This window comes from Lissotriton vulgaris, chromosome 8, assembly GCF_964263255.1.
Source record: "Lissotriton vulgaris chromosome 8, aLisVul1.2, whole genome shotgun sequence".
Taxonomy (NCBI): Eukaryota; Metazoa; Chordata; class Amphibia; order Caudata; family Salamandridae; genus Lissotriton; species Lissotriton vulgaris.
This window is the reverse complement of record NC_141696.1, coordinates 1253365227-1253382610: the sequence shown is the minus strand read 5'-3', so window position 1 is coordinate 1253382610 and position 17384 is coordinate 1253365227. Positions and strand designations below refer to the sequence as shown.

The 17384-nt window shown below is 51.0% G+C and overlaps 1 protein-coding gene across 1 annotated transcript in view; it reads right to left on the bottom strand.

Moving 5' to 3' along the window:
- The window catches only part of FLT3 (fms related receptor tyrosine kinase 3), a 496362-nt gene that overhangs the window by 340932 nt on the left and 138046 nt on the right, over positions 1–17384 (bottom strand). The window contains exon 2 of the mRNA XM_086933459.1: positions 14031–14152. Coding sequence (XP_086789585.1) covers positions 14031–14152 — 122 coding nt within the window. The remainder of the gene's footprint in view (positions 1–14030; positions 14153–17384) is intronic.

Below are 17384 nucleotides of genomic sequence, written 5' to 3'. Positions count from 1 at the left end.
CTTGCTGTCACCTGCTGTGGCTGGGGTCATTTATATACGCTGACGAAGTCAAATAAATACTTGGTTTACCCGTTCACATTTGGAGCCTGTCGTCTTCCTTTCATAATGTTACACTGGCGACGAGAGTCATGAAGGGTGAGCGACCCCAACACGCAGAGAAAAGGAATTAATGAAGACTGCTGTGAGGTATGCGAGAGCGGATCGCGTACACGGTGGAGAAAAACAGATGTGAAATAAGTAAGAATATTTACGATCGAATTGGGGTGATTAAACTGAAGGACTTTGGTGCTGCGCCGATTTGCAGAGAATAAGGAACTGGCTGTCAACTTGAATTTCAGCAGCCTAAGTCGTGGGAGGTTCGTGGTGTAATTCAGGGAGAGTGGCGAGCTGTCGGTGGTGATGTATCGCGGAGCGACAGTGGGCCTCTACAAGTGAAGGGAAAGACGGGGAGTCACAGCGCGACCCTTGTTGAACTCTGTCTGGGTCACGCAGCAAAGCGATTGAGGAGCTGCGCTGTATGACTGTGCGCTTGAAGGATTTCCTTGTGAGGAAGAATAAAGGTCAGTAGCGCGAAAAGAATGAATCTCGGCGTTTCTGTGGATTTCTTCACCTTTTTTGTTTCGAGTGGGCAATGCTGATCCTTTCATCAAACCCTTTTTGCTGCCTACGTGAATCTGGTTGAAGAACATACCCATGCTGAAGGAACTTGCAAGGAAAAACTATACCGACTTTGGAAAGGAGAGGAAATCGTGTTGCCAGACAGAGAGAGAGAGACTGTGAAGTGTTCCTTAAAGAGGATAACGGATACACCAATACTACCAGCAAATACTTCTCACCTTGTGGAGAGCTGACTGTAGAGAAACGGCGCCACCTTGTGGTTTGTAAATCAATTGCACCTGCCCAGCTAATGTAATATTAGTGGGGGTTTTTTTCATAAAGGGAAGAACTGCTCCAAACTTTTTGGAACTGTAACCTGGCCCCCATTCCTAACCCTGGTTGTATCTCAGGGAAAAAACACGTCCCATCTATTAAGAGTAGGCCCCTAGCTATAACATCACTATGCAAAGTGTGACACCACCACCATTCTTTCTGACTAGCCTAGGGGAGCCGACCATACAATGGAAAAAGTGGAAGAAAGTGTTTTTGAACTATGCAACAGTGTGTGGTCCAAATCTAGGGTTAGAAAGAAAAGTAGCCCGATTAGCATATCACCTAGGGGCGGAGGGGGAAGAGGTGTTGGATCATCTACCAGAACTGGGAGCACAGGAAGCGAGAGGCCTGAATGAAGTAGAAATCAGTCTTTAAAAGTTAGATTTGCACTACCTTCCAAAGAGGAGCACTATAATGGAGAGGTACCATTTTGGAAAAAGGGTGCAGAAGGAAGGTGAGTCTGTAGAGGATTTTGTGTCAGATCTACGAAAACTTGCGGCGACATGTAAGTTTGGAGGTGCAAATGAAGAGAGGATCAGGGACCAGTTTGTGTTAGCATGTAGGACAGAGCGGGGGGCGTGGCTTGGACGCCGATCGGGATGGCGGCGTGAGCTCGCAGCTCCGCGCGGAATCCCGCTAATTCTCCTGTTTTTCGGGACCCTAGGCGACCCGGAGACGACGCTCCTGCCCTCTGAAGTGTAAGGGGACAGCTGGGCGTAATCGGAGAGTCGCTGGGGGACTGCTGGCCCCGAGGAGATCGAGAGAGGAGGCGGCCGAGGTGTAGCCCAGGGTGTGAAGAAAATGGCGGCGAGGAGGTCGGACGGTCCCGGACTTCAGCCCTGAGCCCGGTTGTCGCCAAGTAGCAAGGGACCCTGCACCCGGCTGCCCGACGCACTAGGATTGGTGGGGCGATGCCCTGAGACCAGGGGACGCTGACCCGATCCACCCAGAAGATCGGGGGCCCTCGTCGGCCACCGCCCTAAGACTCATACTTCCCCCCGCAGGCCAAAGGGGGTGACGGAACGGAGCTCGTCCGCCTGGCCATTGTTCCTGTGAACGTCGTCGGGGACATAGCACTGCCCGGTGCCCGGTGGCCGGCACGGACCCACGGGCGTACCCGCAGAACGGGTGACCGGACTTGTGACGCAGCGCCCTGACATGGCGGCGATCGGAGGGCCGATGCCCGGGAGCCGCGAGGGGGACTCGGCGACATCGACTCGGCTGAGTGAGAGTCCCTCCACGGAGCTTGACCAGGAACAGCGGCTGAACCGGCGTTTGGATGCCATCCTTGAGGCGATCACCTCCACTAAGGAGGCATTGCACAATGACATTGCCCAAGTGGCCACGGGCCTGGGGCTGCTACGCGCGGATCACGCGAAGCTGGCGGATCGGGTCAAGGATCATGACCAACTGTTGCTGGACCTGAAGCCATCGGTGGTGACAGCGGAGCACAGGATCACGGACATTTTGGCCCGACTGGGCACACTGGAGCGGAGGGCGGAGGATGCCGAAGGCCGCAATAGGCGGAACAATGTGCGGGTCGTAGGCCTGCCGGAACGGATTGAGGGGGAGGATGCGGTGGCCTACATGGAGAACTGGTTCCGCACTGTGGTGGCGCCGGAGGGGCTTACTCCATTTTTCACTCTGGAGCGAGCCCACCGGGTGCCCGCTCGCCCGCCGGGGCTTGGCCGCCCCCCCCGACCGATGGTGGTGCGGCTCCTCCACTACAAGGACCGAGATCTCCTCATCCAGCGGGCCAGGATGTCGGGCCCTTATGAGGTGGAGAACAGCAAGGTAACGATCTTCCCGGACTATACGCAGGCGGTCCAGAAGGACAGGGCATCGTTCCTTGCTGTGAAGAAGGAGCTCAGGGAGGAAGGCATCCAGTACTCCTTGCTCTACCCGGCCAAGCTGCGGATTATCATGGATGGCACCACGCACTTTTTCCAGACTCCGGACGAAGTTTGGCAATGGCTTGAGTCGTACAGAGCGGGGACGGACAGATCACACCAAAGTCGGCGAGACCAACCCAAGCAGCCCCGGGTGCGGCAGTCACAACGCATCAGATCCCGCAACAGGCGCCAGCGGGAGAAACGGGAGGCTCAAATGGCGGCGGAGAAGAGGGATGCACTCGCAGCGACGGCGGCCATTACAGGGTCGCAACAGAACAGTGAACGGGCCGAAACGGACTCGGGAGGGGAAGGCAGCCGAACAGGAGAGGAACTTTCGGAGGCGGAGAGCCAGAAAGGGCCGATAGTAACCCCACAGACTTCGGAGGTTATTTTTTGCGGCTGAGAGAGAACTGGGACTAGATCGGGACTTCATGGTAGGGTGTTATCCTGTTGCTGGGGGGCGGGTTGCCGGGAGGGGGAGCTGTGTGTTTTGGAGGGGATGAAGTGCGGGACGCGGGCTCCGCTAGCTGGGGTCGGCGGCGACTCACCCCCCTTAGGCCCTTAAGGTCGACTGTGGTGGAGACCACAGGGTAAGTGTGTGAGGAGTTGGATCAAGGTTTGGATGGGGGCGGCCATTGGGTTTGTGTGCTCTGTCCTGGGGAGTGGGGTTTGGGGAATGTTACAGTTTTGGGACTGTTTGGGGGGGGGCAACTGCATTGGGGGGGCCATGGACCGTTGTTATTTGATTCGGACTGTGCGGAGTTGGAATGGGGACATTACCTAACTTGAAATGCCTAACGTGGAATGTCCGGGGGCTGCGGACTATGGTGAAACGTCACAAAGTACATGCATACCTGGTACGCAGGGGGGTTCAGATTGCTATGCTCCAGGAGACTCATCTCACCAAAAAAGAGTGCGCTGCCTTGCAGAAAAGATGGCGGGGCCAGGTCTTTGGCACCGCTTACTCAGCGTATGCCAGGGGGGTCTTGATCTGGGTGAGGGCGGGGGTACCCTTCCAGGTGCTGAATCAGGCAGTAGATCCGGATGGCAGGTTTGTGGCGGTGGAGGGGAGGTTATATGGACGGGATGTGGTTTTCTGTTGTGTTTATGCACCGAACACTGACCAAGGCCGATACTTTGATGGCCTCTCGGGGTCCTTGGCCTCTTTCCTGGCGGGTCCGATAGTGCTAGGGGGGGACTTCAACTCGATTACTGATGTTGCTCTGGATAGGTCCCATCCCCCCCTAGTAGACTCTCCGGTGCGCAGGCTGGCCACGCACAGGAAGGACTGGCAAGAACGATGGGGGTTGCTGGATGTCTGGCGGGAGAGGCACAGGGGAACCAGGGATTATTCCTTTTATTCCGCTCTCCATGATCTACATGTCAGGATCGATTCGGTGCTTTGCGGGGGATCCCTAGCCCCGTTGATTACCCATGCGGAGTACCTGGCTAGGACTATATCCGATCATAACCCCCTATTGGTGCATATTCAGTGGCAGAGGGAGCGCTCAGTAATACCAACATGGCGGCTTCGGCCGGAGACGCTGGAGGATTCTGTGTTTGACGATGCGGTCCGGCAAGGCATTGATAGTTATTTCGGTGTGAATGAAGGCACGGCTGCGAGTAGATCTACTGAATGGGATGCAATGAAAGTGGTGGTGAGAGGGGTGTGTTTGGGCAGGTTCACGAATGCTCGTACGACTGTGCTGAATGACCTAATGAAAGCGGAGGAAGCTTTGAGGGACTTGGAGCGCCGCAGGCCAAATAGGCCAGGTCTACAGGCCCAGTTGTTGGAGGCGAAGGAAGTGGTAGCCGCGGAGACGGAACGTTTGAGATGTTACGACTATAGGCAGTACATTATCAGGGCACACGCAGAAAGGGACAAGGTGGGCACCCTCTTGGCCAGACTAGCTAACCCGGAACTTAGGGGCTGCCCGATCCTCAGCATTAATAATGCGCAGGGAGAGATGGTGTACTCCCAGGCAGCTATATTGGACCGCTTCAGGGGATATTATGAGGAACTGTACCGGAGTCAGCTGGGGGTGGGGGTTCGGGACATCGCGGAGTACCTGGGGGAGAGGCCGCTTCCGGTCCTGGACGAGGAGGACGCGAAGGAACTGGGTAGCCCGATCACGCTTACGGAAATTCGGGTGGCCATTAAACATATGGCCCGTAACAAGACGCCCGGGGTGGACGGACTGCCAATCGAGTTCTATCAACACTATGCGGACATTCTGGCACCCAGGCTGCTGGTGGTGTATACGGAAGCCTTCGAGAAGGGGGCATTGCCTGGCTCCATGCGGGAGGCCTTGATAGTACCGCTCCTCAAGCCTGGCCGGGATGCCGCGGACGTGAGGTCTTATCGCCCGCTATCCATGCTGACGGTGGACTATAAGATCCTGAGTCGCATCCTAGCCACCAGACTGGCCCCGCATATGACGGGCCTGGTGCACAGGGACCAGGCCGGGTTTATACCCACGAGGAGCACGGCGATGAATCTCCGCCGCCTGGTGGGGATAATGGACGCCATCTTGGATGGGGAGGGAGTGCCGGCGGTTCTGTCTGTGGACATCGAGAAGGCCTTCGATAGCTTGGAATGGCCTTTCCTGGATGGAGTGCTGGAGAGGTTTGGCATGGGCGACGGGTTTCGAAGGTGGACGAGGGTCTTATATACCTCGGCGACGGCGAGGGTACGATTGGGCGGCATGGTGTCTGCAGCGTACCCGGTGGGCAGGGGAACACGACAGGGATGCTCTCTCTCCCCTCTGTTGTTTGCCCTGGCGATGGAACCCTTGGCGGTCCATGCGAGGTCAGGCGACCGATACGCGGGGATAGTGAGTGATGGGCAATGGCATTATATATCGCTCTATGCGGATGACTTGCTCCTGTACCTAGCTGACACCTCGGGGGCGTTGGTTGGAGCGATGGATCTGTTGTCTGAGTTCGGCCGGCTGTCGGGCCTTAAGGTCAATTGGGCGAAGACTTGCGTGTTCTCGCTGAGAGCGGGATCGCCAGCCCCTAGCAGCGATTTGGGTGTGGTATGGGAATCCTCTTGCATCACCTACTTGGGTGTCCGCATTTACCACTCGGCTGCTGACCTTTTGGAGGGTAACATTGGCCGCTGTGTCCGGGCGCTGCGGGGCAGCTTGTCTTTCTGGTCAACCCTCCCGCTGACAGTCCTAGGCAGGATAGCACTGTTGAAAATGGTGGCGCTCCCCCGCTTCCTCTATTATTTCCGAACGCTGCCTGTCTGGATTCCCCAGGGGGTGTTTAGGGAACTGCGGTCAATGATAACCGGCTTTCTATGGGGGCATGGCCGCCGCAGAATAGCCCTGAGCACGCTACTTCGCCCCAAGCTGGAAGGGGGCATGGCCGTGCCCGACCTGGAGCTGTATTATCTGGCGGCGCAGTTGCAGGTCCTTACGCAGAACGTAGCCAGGGTGTTCCGGGGACCGGAGGAGGGTCGGGATCGGGGGATACAGCGCCACGTGCTGTCATACATCATCATGCAGCAGCGGCTCGAGCTACGGGCCCTCACCATGGAGGAGCGGACGCTCCGGCTGTGCTGGCAGAGGAGCCTTCGGAGAGCGAGGGCATCGCGGCCTTATGCCCCGGAGATCCCGATCGGGATGTTGACGGCATTGCCGCACGGAGGAGATTGGTCCCCGTTGTTGGATTGGGAGGAGGCGGGGTTGCAGGTGGTAGGCGACTTGTACATAGATGGGGCTCTGGCGCCGTTCGAAGTGCTCCGGGACCAGTTCGGACTGCCTGAGGGGGGCTTTCTCCTACATGCGGCAGTTGTGGCTGCCGTACAAAAGCACTGGAGAGAGGGGCTCTCGGAACCCGCGACGACTATGGCGTGCCAATATGTGGTAATGGCGGCTGGTACATTCAAAGCTGTAACGTGCCTACATAATAGGATGCTGAACGAAGGGCTGGAACCACTCCACGGACTCAAAGCTAAATGGGAGGTGAGCGTTGGCCGGCCCATACCGGATACGGCATGGGGCCATATCCTGCGACGCACGTGGAAGGGCACTAGGAACGCGCGCTTTCAGCAGGTCCACTTCTATGTGCTCCATAGGGCCTATTTAACTCCTGAGAAACTACAGCGGTACTTTCGGGTGCCGGATGCCTGTTGCCCCCGGTGTTCGTCCCTAGGGGCGGACATGGACCATTTGTTTTGGGGGTGCCCGCAACTGGGGACCTATTGGGCGGAGGTAGGGGAACTCCTGAATGAAGTGACTGACAGGGAGGTAGACTTTGACATGGCAGCGTGCCTATTGCTCTGGTTCCCGCATACTAAGCACACCAAGGTGACAAGTAAATTCATAGACCTGGGTCTGATATTGGCACAGAGGGAAATATCGTGGCACTGGAAGTCCAGGGGAGGTCCCTCACTGCGTAGATGGAAGAATGAGTTGCTGCGGTGGTCTGACTGTGAGAGTGTGCTCCGGATGAAGCAAGCAGTAAAGTTGGGGAATGAGAAGGTACTGGATGCGGCGCGAGCATGGGAGTTAGTGGTACAGGCTTTGCGTGATTCTTTGGTTGAGGATGAGGAAGGCGAGAACTAAGCCGCTGGACGCCGCGGGGCGAACACAGAAGTATGGTACTACGCACTGTAGTGGACCCATCCAATTCGATAGGGCGAAGCACACACCTTAGCAGTTGCCAGGGGAGGGGGGGTGTTGGGGGGGTTGGTTATAGGGGGTTTGGGGAGGGCCGGAAGCCATTGGAGGGTTGCTTGTTAGGGCCTTGGACCTACTGGGACGGTGGCACTGAGTGGAGGGCAGACTGACTGGATGGAACGGCCAGGTGCGTAGGCCCATATCGTTTAGGGCAGGCCCTGTAAGGGCGACATCGTTGATTATCACGGAGATGGCTGATGGGACTGTTGTTGTGGGTGGGGGGGTAAAAGCAGATACACAAAACGACCTTCCGCCAGGGTCCCAATGGGACGTGCACTGTGATGTGTTCCTTTTGAGCGATGTGATATGCCGCCCGGCCTCCGGGATGCGGGCTGAATGGCTGTGTACAACTGTGAACTATCATTGGACGGGGGGAGCCCACAAGTGCACTGGCTGTTTAATTGTATCCTGTGGTTTGTAACTCTGCAATAAAAATATATTTAAAAAAAAAAAAAAAAATGTAGGACAGAGCGCGTACGTGAGGAGCTATGGTTGAAAGACGACCCACCACTGAGGGAAGTCTTGATTGTTGCAAAACAGGTGGAACACATGCTGCAGTGTGTCAGTAAAATCAAACAGGGTAGCGGTGAGAAGAAAAACGAAGAGAAACCCAATGTAGGCGAAGTTGTGACTGAATGTGAAGCTGTGCCTGTGGTCAAAGGTAAAAAAAATCGTAGGTAAGGAGCAGAAAGAGAGTAAAATGGGATGGTCGTTCAGGGGTACCTGTTATAGATGCGGAAAACAGGGGCACATGGCCAACGACAAGGAATGCCCTGCCCTCAAATTCACATGTAACAAGTGTGGGAGGAAGGGTCATTTCAGGCAATACTGCAGGAGTGGACAGGGATTTAGCAAACAGAGTAAGGACAGGACAAACGCAGTGTGTGACGAAATAGTTGTGCAAGTAAGCGAGGGTCAGATCTGCAGCTCAAAAGACACAGTATGTGAGGAGATAGTCGTGCAGGTGGGTGAAGGTCAGGTCTGCAGCCCTAAAGACACCATAAAAGTAAAGGGCACGGAAGTAGAAGCATTGTTTGATTGCTGTTCAAGGATAACAATCATCAGTGCAAAGGAATTTACACGGGTGTCTAAGGGGAGGATCAGTTTGAGAAGGATGGATGTAAGGCCGGGGGGTATGCAGGTCGCCCCATCTCTATGAAGGGTTACTTCTGGGAAACAGTTGAATACAGGGACAGGACGACTGTGTCCAAGGTCTATGTATCTACAGTAGGCGACAACATCCTGGGCTGGCAGGCACAGAAGGAGTTGGGGGTCTACCTCAATCCAAATAGTAATCCCCAAATCTTAATACAAGAAGTACAAGAGCCAGAGGAAGATTTGGTGACGGAGTTCAAAGAAGTATTAAGTGAATAACTTGGGTGTTTGAAGAATTACTGCCACTAGATCAAACTGAAGGAAAATGCAAAGCCTGTGGTAGCCAAGGTAAGGAGACTACCTATTGCCATTCAAGAGGCGGTGAAGGCCGAATTGGAGAAACTGTGCAAAGCTGGAGTCATCGAACCGGTGGAAGTGACAGAGTGGCTTGCGCCCATTGTAGCAGCCCAGAAGAAGGATGGATCGGTCCGTTTGTGCATTGACCTTAGAGCTTTGAACAAGGAGGTTGTGGTCGACCGGTTTCCTCTGCCCAACATCACCCAGATGATGAGCATGCTGGATGGCGCAAGGGTATTCTCCACACTCGACCTTACCTCTGCTTATTTTCAGATCAAGCTGCACGAAGAGTCGCAAGAACTCACGGCGTTTGTTACACCCATGGGCGCATTCAAATTCAGGAGGATGCCGTTTGGTTTGGTATTGGTGGCAGCCGTGTTCCAGAGACTCATGGGGAACATCTTGAGAGAGATCCCTGGCGTTCTATGCTACCAGGATGATGTGCTTATATTCGCAAAAGACCAAAAGGAACACGACAAGAGGTTGAGACAAGTGCTGACCAGGTTTAGGTCGCAGGGATTAACTGTGAGAAGAGAGAAGTGTGTGTTAGGCTGCAAAGAGCGAAACTTCTTGGGACACAAGGTAACCGCAGAGGGGATCCGTCCGAAAGCTGAGCTTCAGAACACTATCATGAACTTGGTGCCCCCGAAGAGCAAGGACGAAGTCAAGTCTTTCATGGGAATGCTGGAATTTTACAGCAAATTCATACGGAACTTTGCAGGAAGAACATTTACAATGCGACAGCTACTAAAAAAAACACAGTGTTCGAATGGTGTGACGAGTGTCAAAGTGAGTTTGAAGACGTGAAGAATGCACTCGCAGAGGCACCCAGCCTGAAATCCTTCATACCTAATCGCGTGACAGTGGTCACCACCGACGCCAGTGCCAAGGGGTTAGGGGCGGTCCTCACCCAAGTAGGAACAGGCGGAGAAGAGACGATAGCTTTCGCCTCAAGATCTCTACGAAAGGCAGAGAGCAATTACTCTGTGATTGAAAGAGAGGCCTTGGCGGTGTTCTGGGCATTGGACACATTCAGAGACTTCCTATGGGGCACAAAGTTCACTCTACGAACGAACCACAAGCCTTTAGTGGAGGTTTTCGGCAAGAAGGGCCTAGATGCGATCTCTAGCAGGATTAGACGCTGGGTTGTAAGTCTCCAAGAATACACATTCTGTGTCGAATATGTCCCTGGAACACTAAATCTTGAAGCAGACTGCATGTCACGACTGGTGAGGGAAAATGATGGGCACGAATCGAAGGGAAAAGTGGAAGAGGAATTTGAAGACTACCAAGAGGAAAATGTGTGTGCAATAGTACAGAGAGCCATAGGAGAAGAAACGTGGAAAGAAGCACTAAAGTCAGACGAGGTTTTGGATGTGGTGTGCAAAAGAGTGAATAGTAGATGGGAAACTGAAGATAAGAGGGACGACGCTCTACGGCCTTTCTGGATGATCAGAGATGAGCTGTCTGTGGTCGACGAGTGCCTGTTCAGAGGAACGAGGTTGGTACCTCCCGCGGCTGTGAGGGAAAATCTGGTGGACATGGCTCATGATGGCCACCTAGCATCACCAAGACCAAACAAAGATTGAGAGAAGATTACTGGTGGCCGAGCATGGACCTCGCCATTGAAAGAAAAGTAAGAGACTGCATCCCGTGCAGCATCAGTGACAAAGTACTTAAACAACTCACCCCTCCAATGGTGTGTAGGCCACCCCCATCAGGACCTTGGGAAGAATTGGCGTTGGACATCGTCGGCCCACTGACGGGAGAAGTGCGCACACCGTACATTCTGGTGCTCATGGATCTGTACTCCCGATGGCCGGAAGTGAAGTTCGTAAGCGAAATCACAACGAAGACCGTCTTGGAGTTCCTTCGAGAGTTATTCTGTAGGGAAGGTCTACCTAAAAGTCTACTCACGGACAATGGAGTGCAACTGTGTTCGAGAGAGATGGGAGAGTTCCTTGAAGAGAGGGGAATCACACACAAACGTTGTGCTTTGTACCACCCTGAGACCAATGGCATGGTCGAGCGCTTCAATAAGACTCTCAAAGAGAGCATTAAGTTGGCCAAAGCCAGCGGCATGAACTGGAAGGAAGAAGTATGGAGACGGGTAGAAGCATACAGGTTCACACCTCACCAAACCACAGGCGTCACCCCTTTTGAGTTGCTCCGGGCAAGAATACCCAACACAAAACTATCGCCAGGCTGGATGGGGTGGAACAAGGGATGGTCTGACCACTCCAAAGAAGCAAAGGGACTTGGGAGACAGAGGGAAGCAATGATTGAGAGGAAAGAAAAGTTTGACAGGCTTCACTCTACACAAGAGGCAGGGTTCAAAGTCGTAGATGATATTAATATCGAGACACCAACTGGCAGGGCAAGTTGGTCTGAATACAGTAGGCCCACAAAGATTGCCAAATTGTTTAGGAATGCTGTAAAGACCCAGGAAGGAAAAATCTGGAACCTGGGAAGAGTTGTGAGGTATCACCCCCCCCGGGCAGGATTCCTGTAGGGTAGGAGGGCGTGAGGGCAATCCTGAGAAGAGTATGGGTTCCCCCCCAGAGAACAGGGGGCGGTCCCGCACCTGGGTGGTAGGACAAGCCGGAGAGTGATCAGACCACCCAGACACTTTGAGCAATATGTGATGATGTAACTTCCTGTTGAATACCTGTTTTACATGTTTCATTTCTGATGTCTCATTCAGTAGGGAAGGAGGATGTGTGTTATCTTCCACCCGTTCTTTCTTCCCCCCTTCCCTGGCAACTCAGCATGTAATGGAACTGCTCGCGGTGACATCACTTAGAATGTCACCGCGACCAGGGTTCCAAGGCGAGCGCCGGGATACAGAGCCTTTCTGTCACCTGCTGTGGCTGGGGTCATTTATATACGCTGACAAAGTCAAATAAATACTTGGTTTACCCGTTCACATTTGGAGCCTGTCGTCTTCCTTTCATAATGTTACACATCCCTTGGTTTGTTTTTCATACGTAAGCTAACATGGACACTGGCATTATGCCAGTTCCAGTATCCAAGTGGAAATCATTGATGTCTGAGGCCCAGCACTCTATATGTAGTAACCTCCAGCAGTCCTATCACCACGGGCAGCTCAATGACGTTTAAAGACAGCCAACAGATGGTTCACACATACAATGTGACATTATTTAATATGTATCTGGTAGTTTTGTTGTTGTATTGGGCTTATGATTACCCATTCATGTCACCCTTTTCTTCTGTGGGTCTTTTTTATTGAATCTATCTGAATATGATTAAGAGATGACTTACCGTGTTGGCAATATAAAGGATGCAATTTAATGTTACGATTTTAATGTATTTCTGTATTATAAAATAATATTCGTATGCTCAATGTAGTGGTTCTTTTTGAATTATAATGAATGTAGAGTCCTATTACAAGTGTAGTCTTTATTTCAATTTGGCCAGCAACAGCAATGACCAGCTGGATGGGATTATGTGTAATGCAGAAGCAATGCCTGCTCAATATTCCATCCCTCCCCCCCTCACATTTCATATGCTAAAATTAGATAAAATGTGGGATTAAAAAATGAGGGCAACAATGCTCTCACTGCAGTTCTCTATCTCACTATTCTCTTACTTGACATGTGCTCTTTCCTTCTCTGTAAAACGTAGCTCCTTCTCCTACCTGGCAGTCAAGACATGGAACTCCCTCCCCACTCACCTACGGCTGACCCTGGACCATCTCTCCTGCAGGAAACAACTCAAGACCTGGCTGTTCGATCAGTAGCGAAACCCCCCCCCCACCTCAGCGCCTTGAGACCCTAACGGGTGAGTAGCGCCCTATAAAAATTCTGTTGATTGCTTGATTGATCGATTGAGCTGTTGCTCTACCTTTCTTTCTACCTACCTCTACATCTTTATATCTGGTTATCTCACCTTCTCCCCACCTCCTCTGCAAAGGTGGATGAATTCTGCTCCACTGCTCTGATAGCAGTTTAAAAAGGAAAACTAAAATGATAATAACATGTGTTCCTATCATTTTCGTTTTCCTTCCTGCTTAGGTGCGAGGAGTGGGGCAGGGCTGACCAGAGCCGAGGCCAGGGGGTGGAGTGTTAAGAACATTCTAAAGTGTGCAGGAAGGTTTGGCCGTCCGTATGGGACCGGCCAAACAGTCCTGCGCCCTTTGCATGTTTCCCACCAGGTCTGCATTACACAGCCTGGTGGGGAACATGCATAGCCTCCCTGTGCCCGTCTGAGTGCCGAACCACGGCGCTCAGACCAATCACAACGTTGCTGTAAGGCAGCGTTGTCATTGGCCAGCTGATTCTGGGAGGCTGAGTGACAACGGAGGAGAGACAGCTGCCGGCAGGACAGAGGTAAGTTCTTTCATTTTTTTTTTATTCCCCACTCTGCTTCCCCCCGCCCACCACCTCCATTCAGTAGCAGCATCTTCCTTTTCCTTAGATCTCTACCTACTTCACATCTATCTCTCTGCCTCCCTTCTTCCTGTAATTCATCTCTGTCACTTTACCGTTCTCTTTGCCTCTCTCTTTCCTTCTCATGTCTCAGGCCCTCTCCCATTTTTCTTCCACAGTCGCACATAAAAAGAGGAGAGGAGGGATAAGGCAAGGAATGGAAAGTAATTATCATATTTCACCAGATTAAAAGATGAAAATCTTAGGAACAGTGGTTTTATTTTCCCTGTTGCAGCAACAATGTCATGTTTGGAGGGCGGGGTGGTTACTTGTTTATTAATATCCAGCAATTGCAGCCACAATTCATGTGCTGGGTGCATATGTCATATTTTAGTATTATGCACCCTTACTACATCTTTCTTACATTGAGAGAACCAGGATAGTTAGACACTGAATTTCAGGTTAAATAATGTTGCTAGACAAACAAATTCTAGATCAGAGTGCATACGGAAATGATTGTATCAATGCTTGTTTAAGACTCTTTCCATTTTGTTTGGCTGACAGACTGCCTCGCAACTTGTAATTTCAGCTGTATTTTCATGCCCATGTTTTTGAAAATGTCATATATATTATTGGTATGTGTCCCACTTGCATATATTTTAAAATCAGAATTGGTTTACCTTAGGAACGCCTGTTACTTCCCGTTGCCTTAAATGACTGTGACCCTGATTCGATAAAAAGCATCGGACCATGGATTCATTTCTGTTTCCCTCAGCATCTGAAGACAGGGTTATAATTGCAGCTGGAGGACAAACCAAAATTAGACATTTTTGAGTCATAACGCCTGTGTAGTTTTTTTAAGAACATTGGCATTCCACAAATTATGAAGTCACATTTTATGCTGCTAGCGACTGCATATCATATTAATACGTTTTGTTAGAAACTATGGTTTTAGCAACATTTCCCATATGCAGAACTTACGAGGTTATAATATAAACCATTTGAGAGCAATTTAGCGCTTGATTCTTGAGAATAAATATGCAGCAGAGTTTACTATTTATCAAGTCAACAATATTCAAATCATTTACACCGGAGTATACTAATGGATGAGTCAATACACTGAAATTTGAGTATCTGTGATCTTGAGAATCCCTTAACAAATATCTGTAGTCAGTAGCGGCTGGCAGGGAATGAGGGTGGTGCGGCAGGGAGGGGGCCAAAAAAATACCACTTACCTCTTCCGCCTGCTGGGCCTCACCTCCGCTTCTCCTGCGAGTCCCGGAACCAGGAAGCACCCAGGCTCCCCATAACTAATCACAATGCTGCTAAGCAGCATTGTGATTGGCTCCCCTAAACGAGTCACAACCCTGCCTTGCAACGTTGTGATTGGCTTGAACGCCATGGATCGTCACTCAGATGGGACTTGAGGGCCTTGGCATGTTCCCCACTAGGCTGTGCAATGCAGGGCCAAGATGGCCGGCCCAGCAGTCATGCGCACTTGGAGTGTTCAAACCACTCCTCCCCCTGTGCCTCAAGCCCCGTCCTAATCTAGCCCCAAAGCTGCAAAAAATAAAATGATAAAAACAGTGTTATTATCATTTTATTTTCCCTGCTCAAAGAGCAGTGGTGGAAGCTCCTCTGCATTAGCGGATGAGCTGCCCCTGTCAGTAGTGAGGGCAGTAGGGCAAAGGCCTATCTTACCAGCTCTAACTCTCTAAAGAGCCATTTTACACTACCTGATAACACCCTGGCAACACTCCACAAATATTCCAGGAATTTCTGCAACACTATATCCAGGACATATATTCATGCGCCTTTCCCGAAGCAATATTTCAAGTGCAACAAAAGACCCAATTTACAAACGCCCACTTGTCATAGTCAAGCATCCATTTCTGTAAGCTTACGCCTACACATGAGGTAGATTTCTGATGTATAAGAGATTCTCTAAAAATCACAGAAGTATTTCTGAAAATTGGTGACAGTACTATCTTTTCCAGGATTACTCCCATGTCAATAATTTAGGCACACAGAATTTACACCAGTTGAAAAAGTCTACATCAGTAAATTACATGGATATGTGTTTTTTGTCCCAACAGGGAAATATGTTTCCCTCTGAAGAAACACATTCCTCTAGAGCCATGTGAAATTTAAGGTCGCTCTTCCCCTTTGTCATGTCTATCTCAGTAAGGCACTTGCTCCTGACATTCACAAAATAGCTTTCTGTGTGTTTCTAAGGTGGGAAGCTTCCTGCAAAAATATTGTGAATATCCAGAACCCTATGAATATAGAGGGCCACCCTCAACTGGAAATCTGACATTATTGCCCCTGCATTTACGAGAATGGAAAATTCATCATACTGGTGAAATTTATGACAAGAGAATTCCAACAACCTTGATTCTGCTAATCAGAATGTGGGATTTCTCAATATCCTATTATAATTAGGTTTGTCATCAGGCAAACTACCCTCAATTTTCTTTATTTCTGAAGAGTACCACCCAAATGTGTTCCTCTGAAGAGGATATATCCTAGAACCTCCAATCCGTAACCCGTGTGCCCCACTGCTAGGTATGGTCAGACAGACCTTGTGCCATGCCCTTGCATTAACATACTGTTGCAACTTAGACTGTTCCTTTCCCTCTTCCCCCCGTTCTCCCCTCACTTTCACAGTACCTTGGTACTGACCGTTCTGACAGCTCGTGCCTGCTATCGAATGTTGAGATAGCAGTCGCGTCTCGTACTGACAAGCTGGCGGCATTGTTAAGGCATTTATCTTAATAAATTGAGTTACTGTCAACTCTTATCGTTTCCTTATTGCAACACTTAAATGGCGACGAGGTGAGGAAACTGTGCCAGGGACAGTGGATGCCATCCCCCTGGAAGGAGTTAAATGCTTGTCGAAGAAAGAAATGAAGGAAAGAGCCCACGTAAACAGCGGTTGAGAGCTGAAAGAGAAACAACTGTGGTGGTGAGACGCTATCAGAACAGTACGCGACTAATTTTAAGAAGTGGGTGAAGGTGTAATATAAGGTGATCGTGAATGAGATGACTCGGGAGAGTGTGAGTCACTGAGAGGAAAATAAGGAAGGATTAGCGGGGAAGTAGGTTTACTCGTGTGTCAGGTCGGGCACATGCGTGGATTTGATCGTATTGTGTGCAGCGTCGAGGGATAGGAATAAATGGACTTCATGAGAGAGAAGGGTTGTCGACGGAATAGAGGCAGCGCACAGTAGCGTGAGGAGAGCAGCGAGGCAAGGTGCTGGCCGGCTGTGTTTGACTTTCCATTCATGCGCTGCGCCATCGCCACCTCACGGCGCTCAGGTCCCCAGTCTCTGCTCTCTCAGGAGACTCGCCCTTCTAAAATAAAAGCTACACGAGGCCCAGCGCGAACTGTAGCAGGTTCCCTGCCGTCGGCATAGCGTTTTCCCCGACATCTCTTTCCTATCGTATCTGCCGCATAAATCACTCAAGAGAAAGAAAAAAAAAAAAGCGGAATTTTGCAAAAGTGAAATTAAGGAGGAAGCGGAACGATTTTACCTCCTCAGCGATCCAAGGGATAATCTCTCTCCACCAGCAGCTCCGCTCTGACAGGAACTTTCTCCTCAGAGACTTTCTCACAGGAAGTTCCCGCCAACAAGGGGGAGGGGCTGTATTCCTGATTGGTTCCTCTGAAGCTCAAACAAAAAACTGTGGGAAAAGAAAGGGGACTATCGAACCAACATAGGTGTGAGCAGAAGAAATAACCAGGTCATGGAAATGGTGAAATTCTAGTTTTTACGCATCCCTCTCGGGTGGTAGATTCAAATTGTCATTTCTCCTCTTGTTGTGGGAGAATTGTAGTTTTACAGGCTGGTTGATAGGTGAAAGTTTATCCTGTGTACTCCTTATCAGAACCTAAGCAATTATCTCTCCACCTTCTTATCCTTCCATTAGGGAATAGGGAACTTAAGGGCAGTTCATGGCAATGGCTGGAGCAGGCATGAGTCAGCCTCCTCCCTTCCTGAATGAATTAGGAGAACCGGTCATTCCCTGGAAGA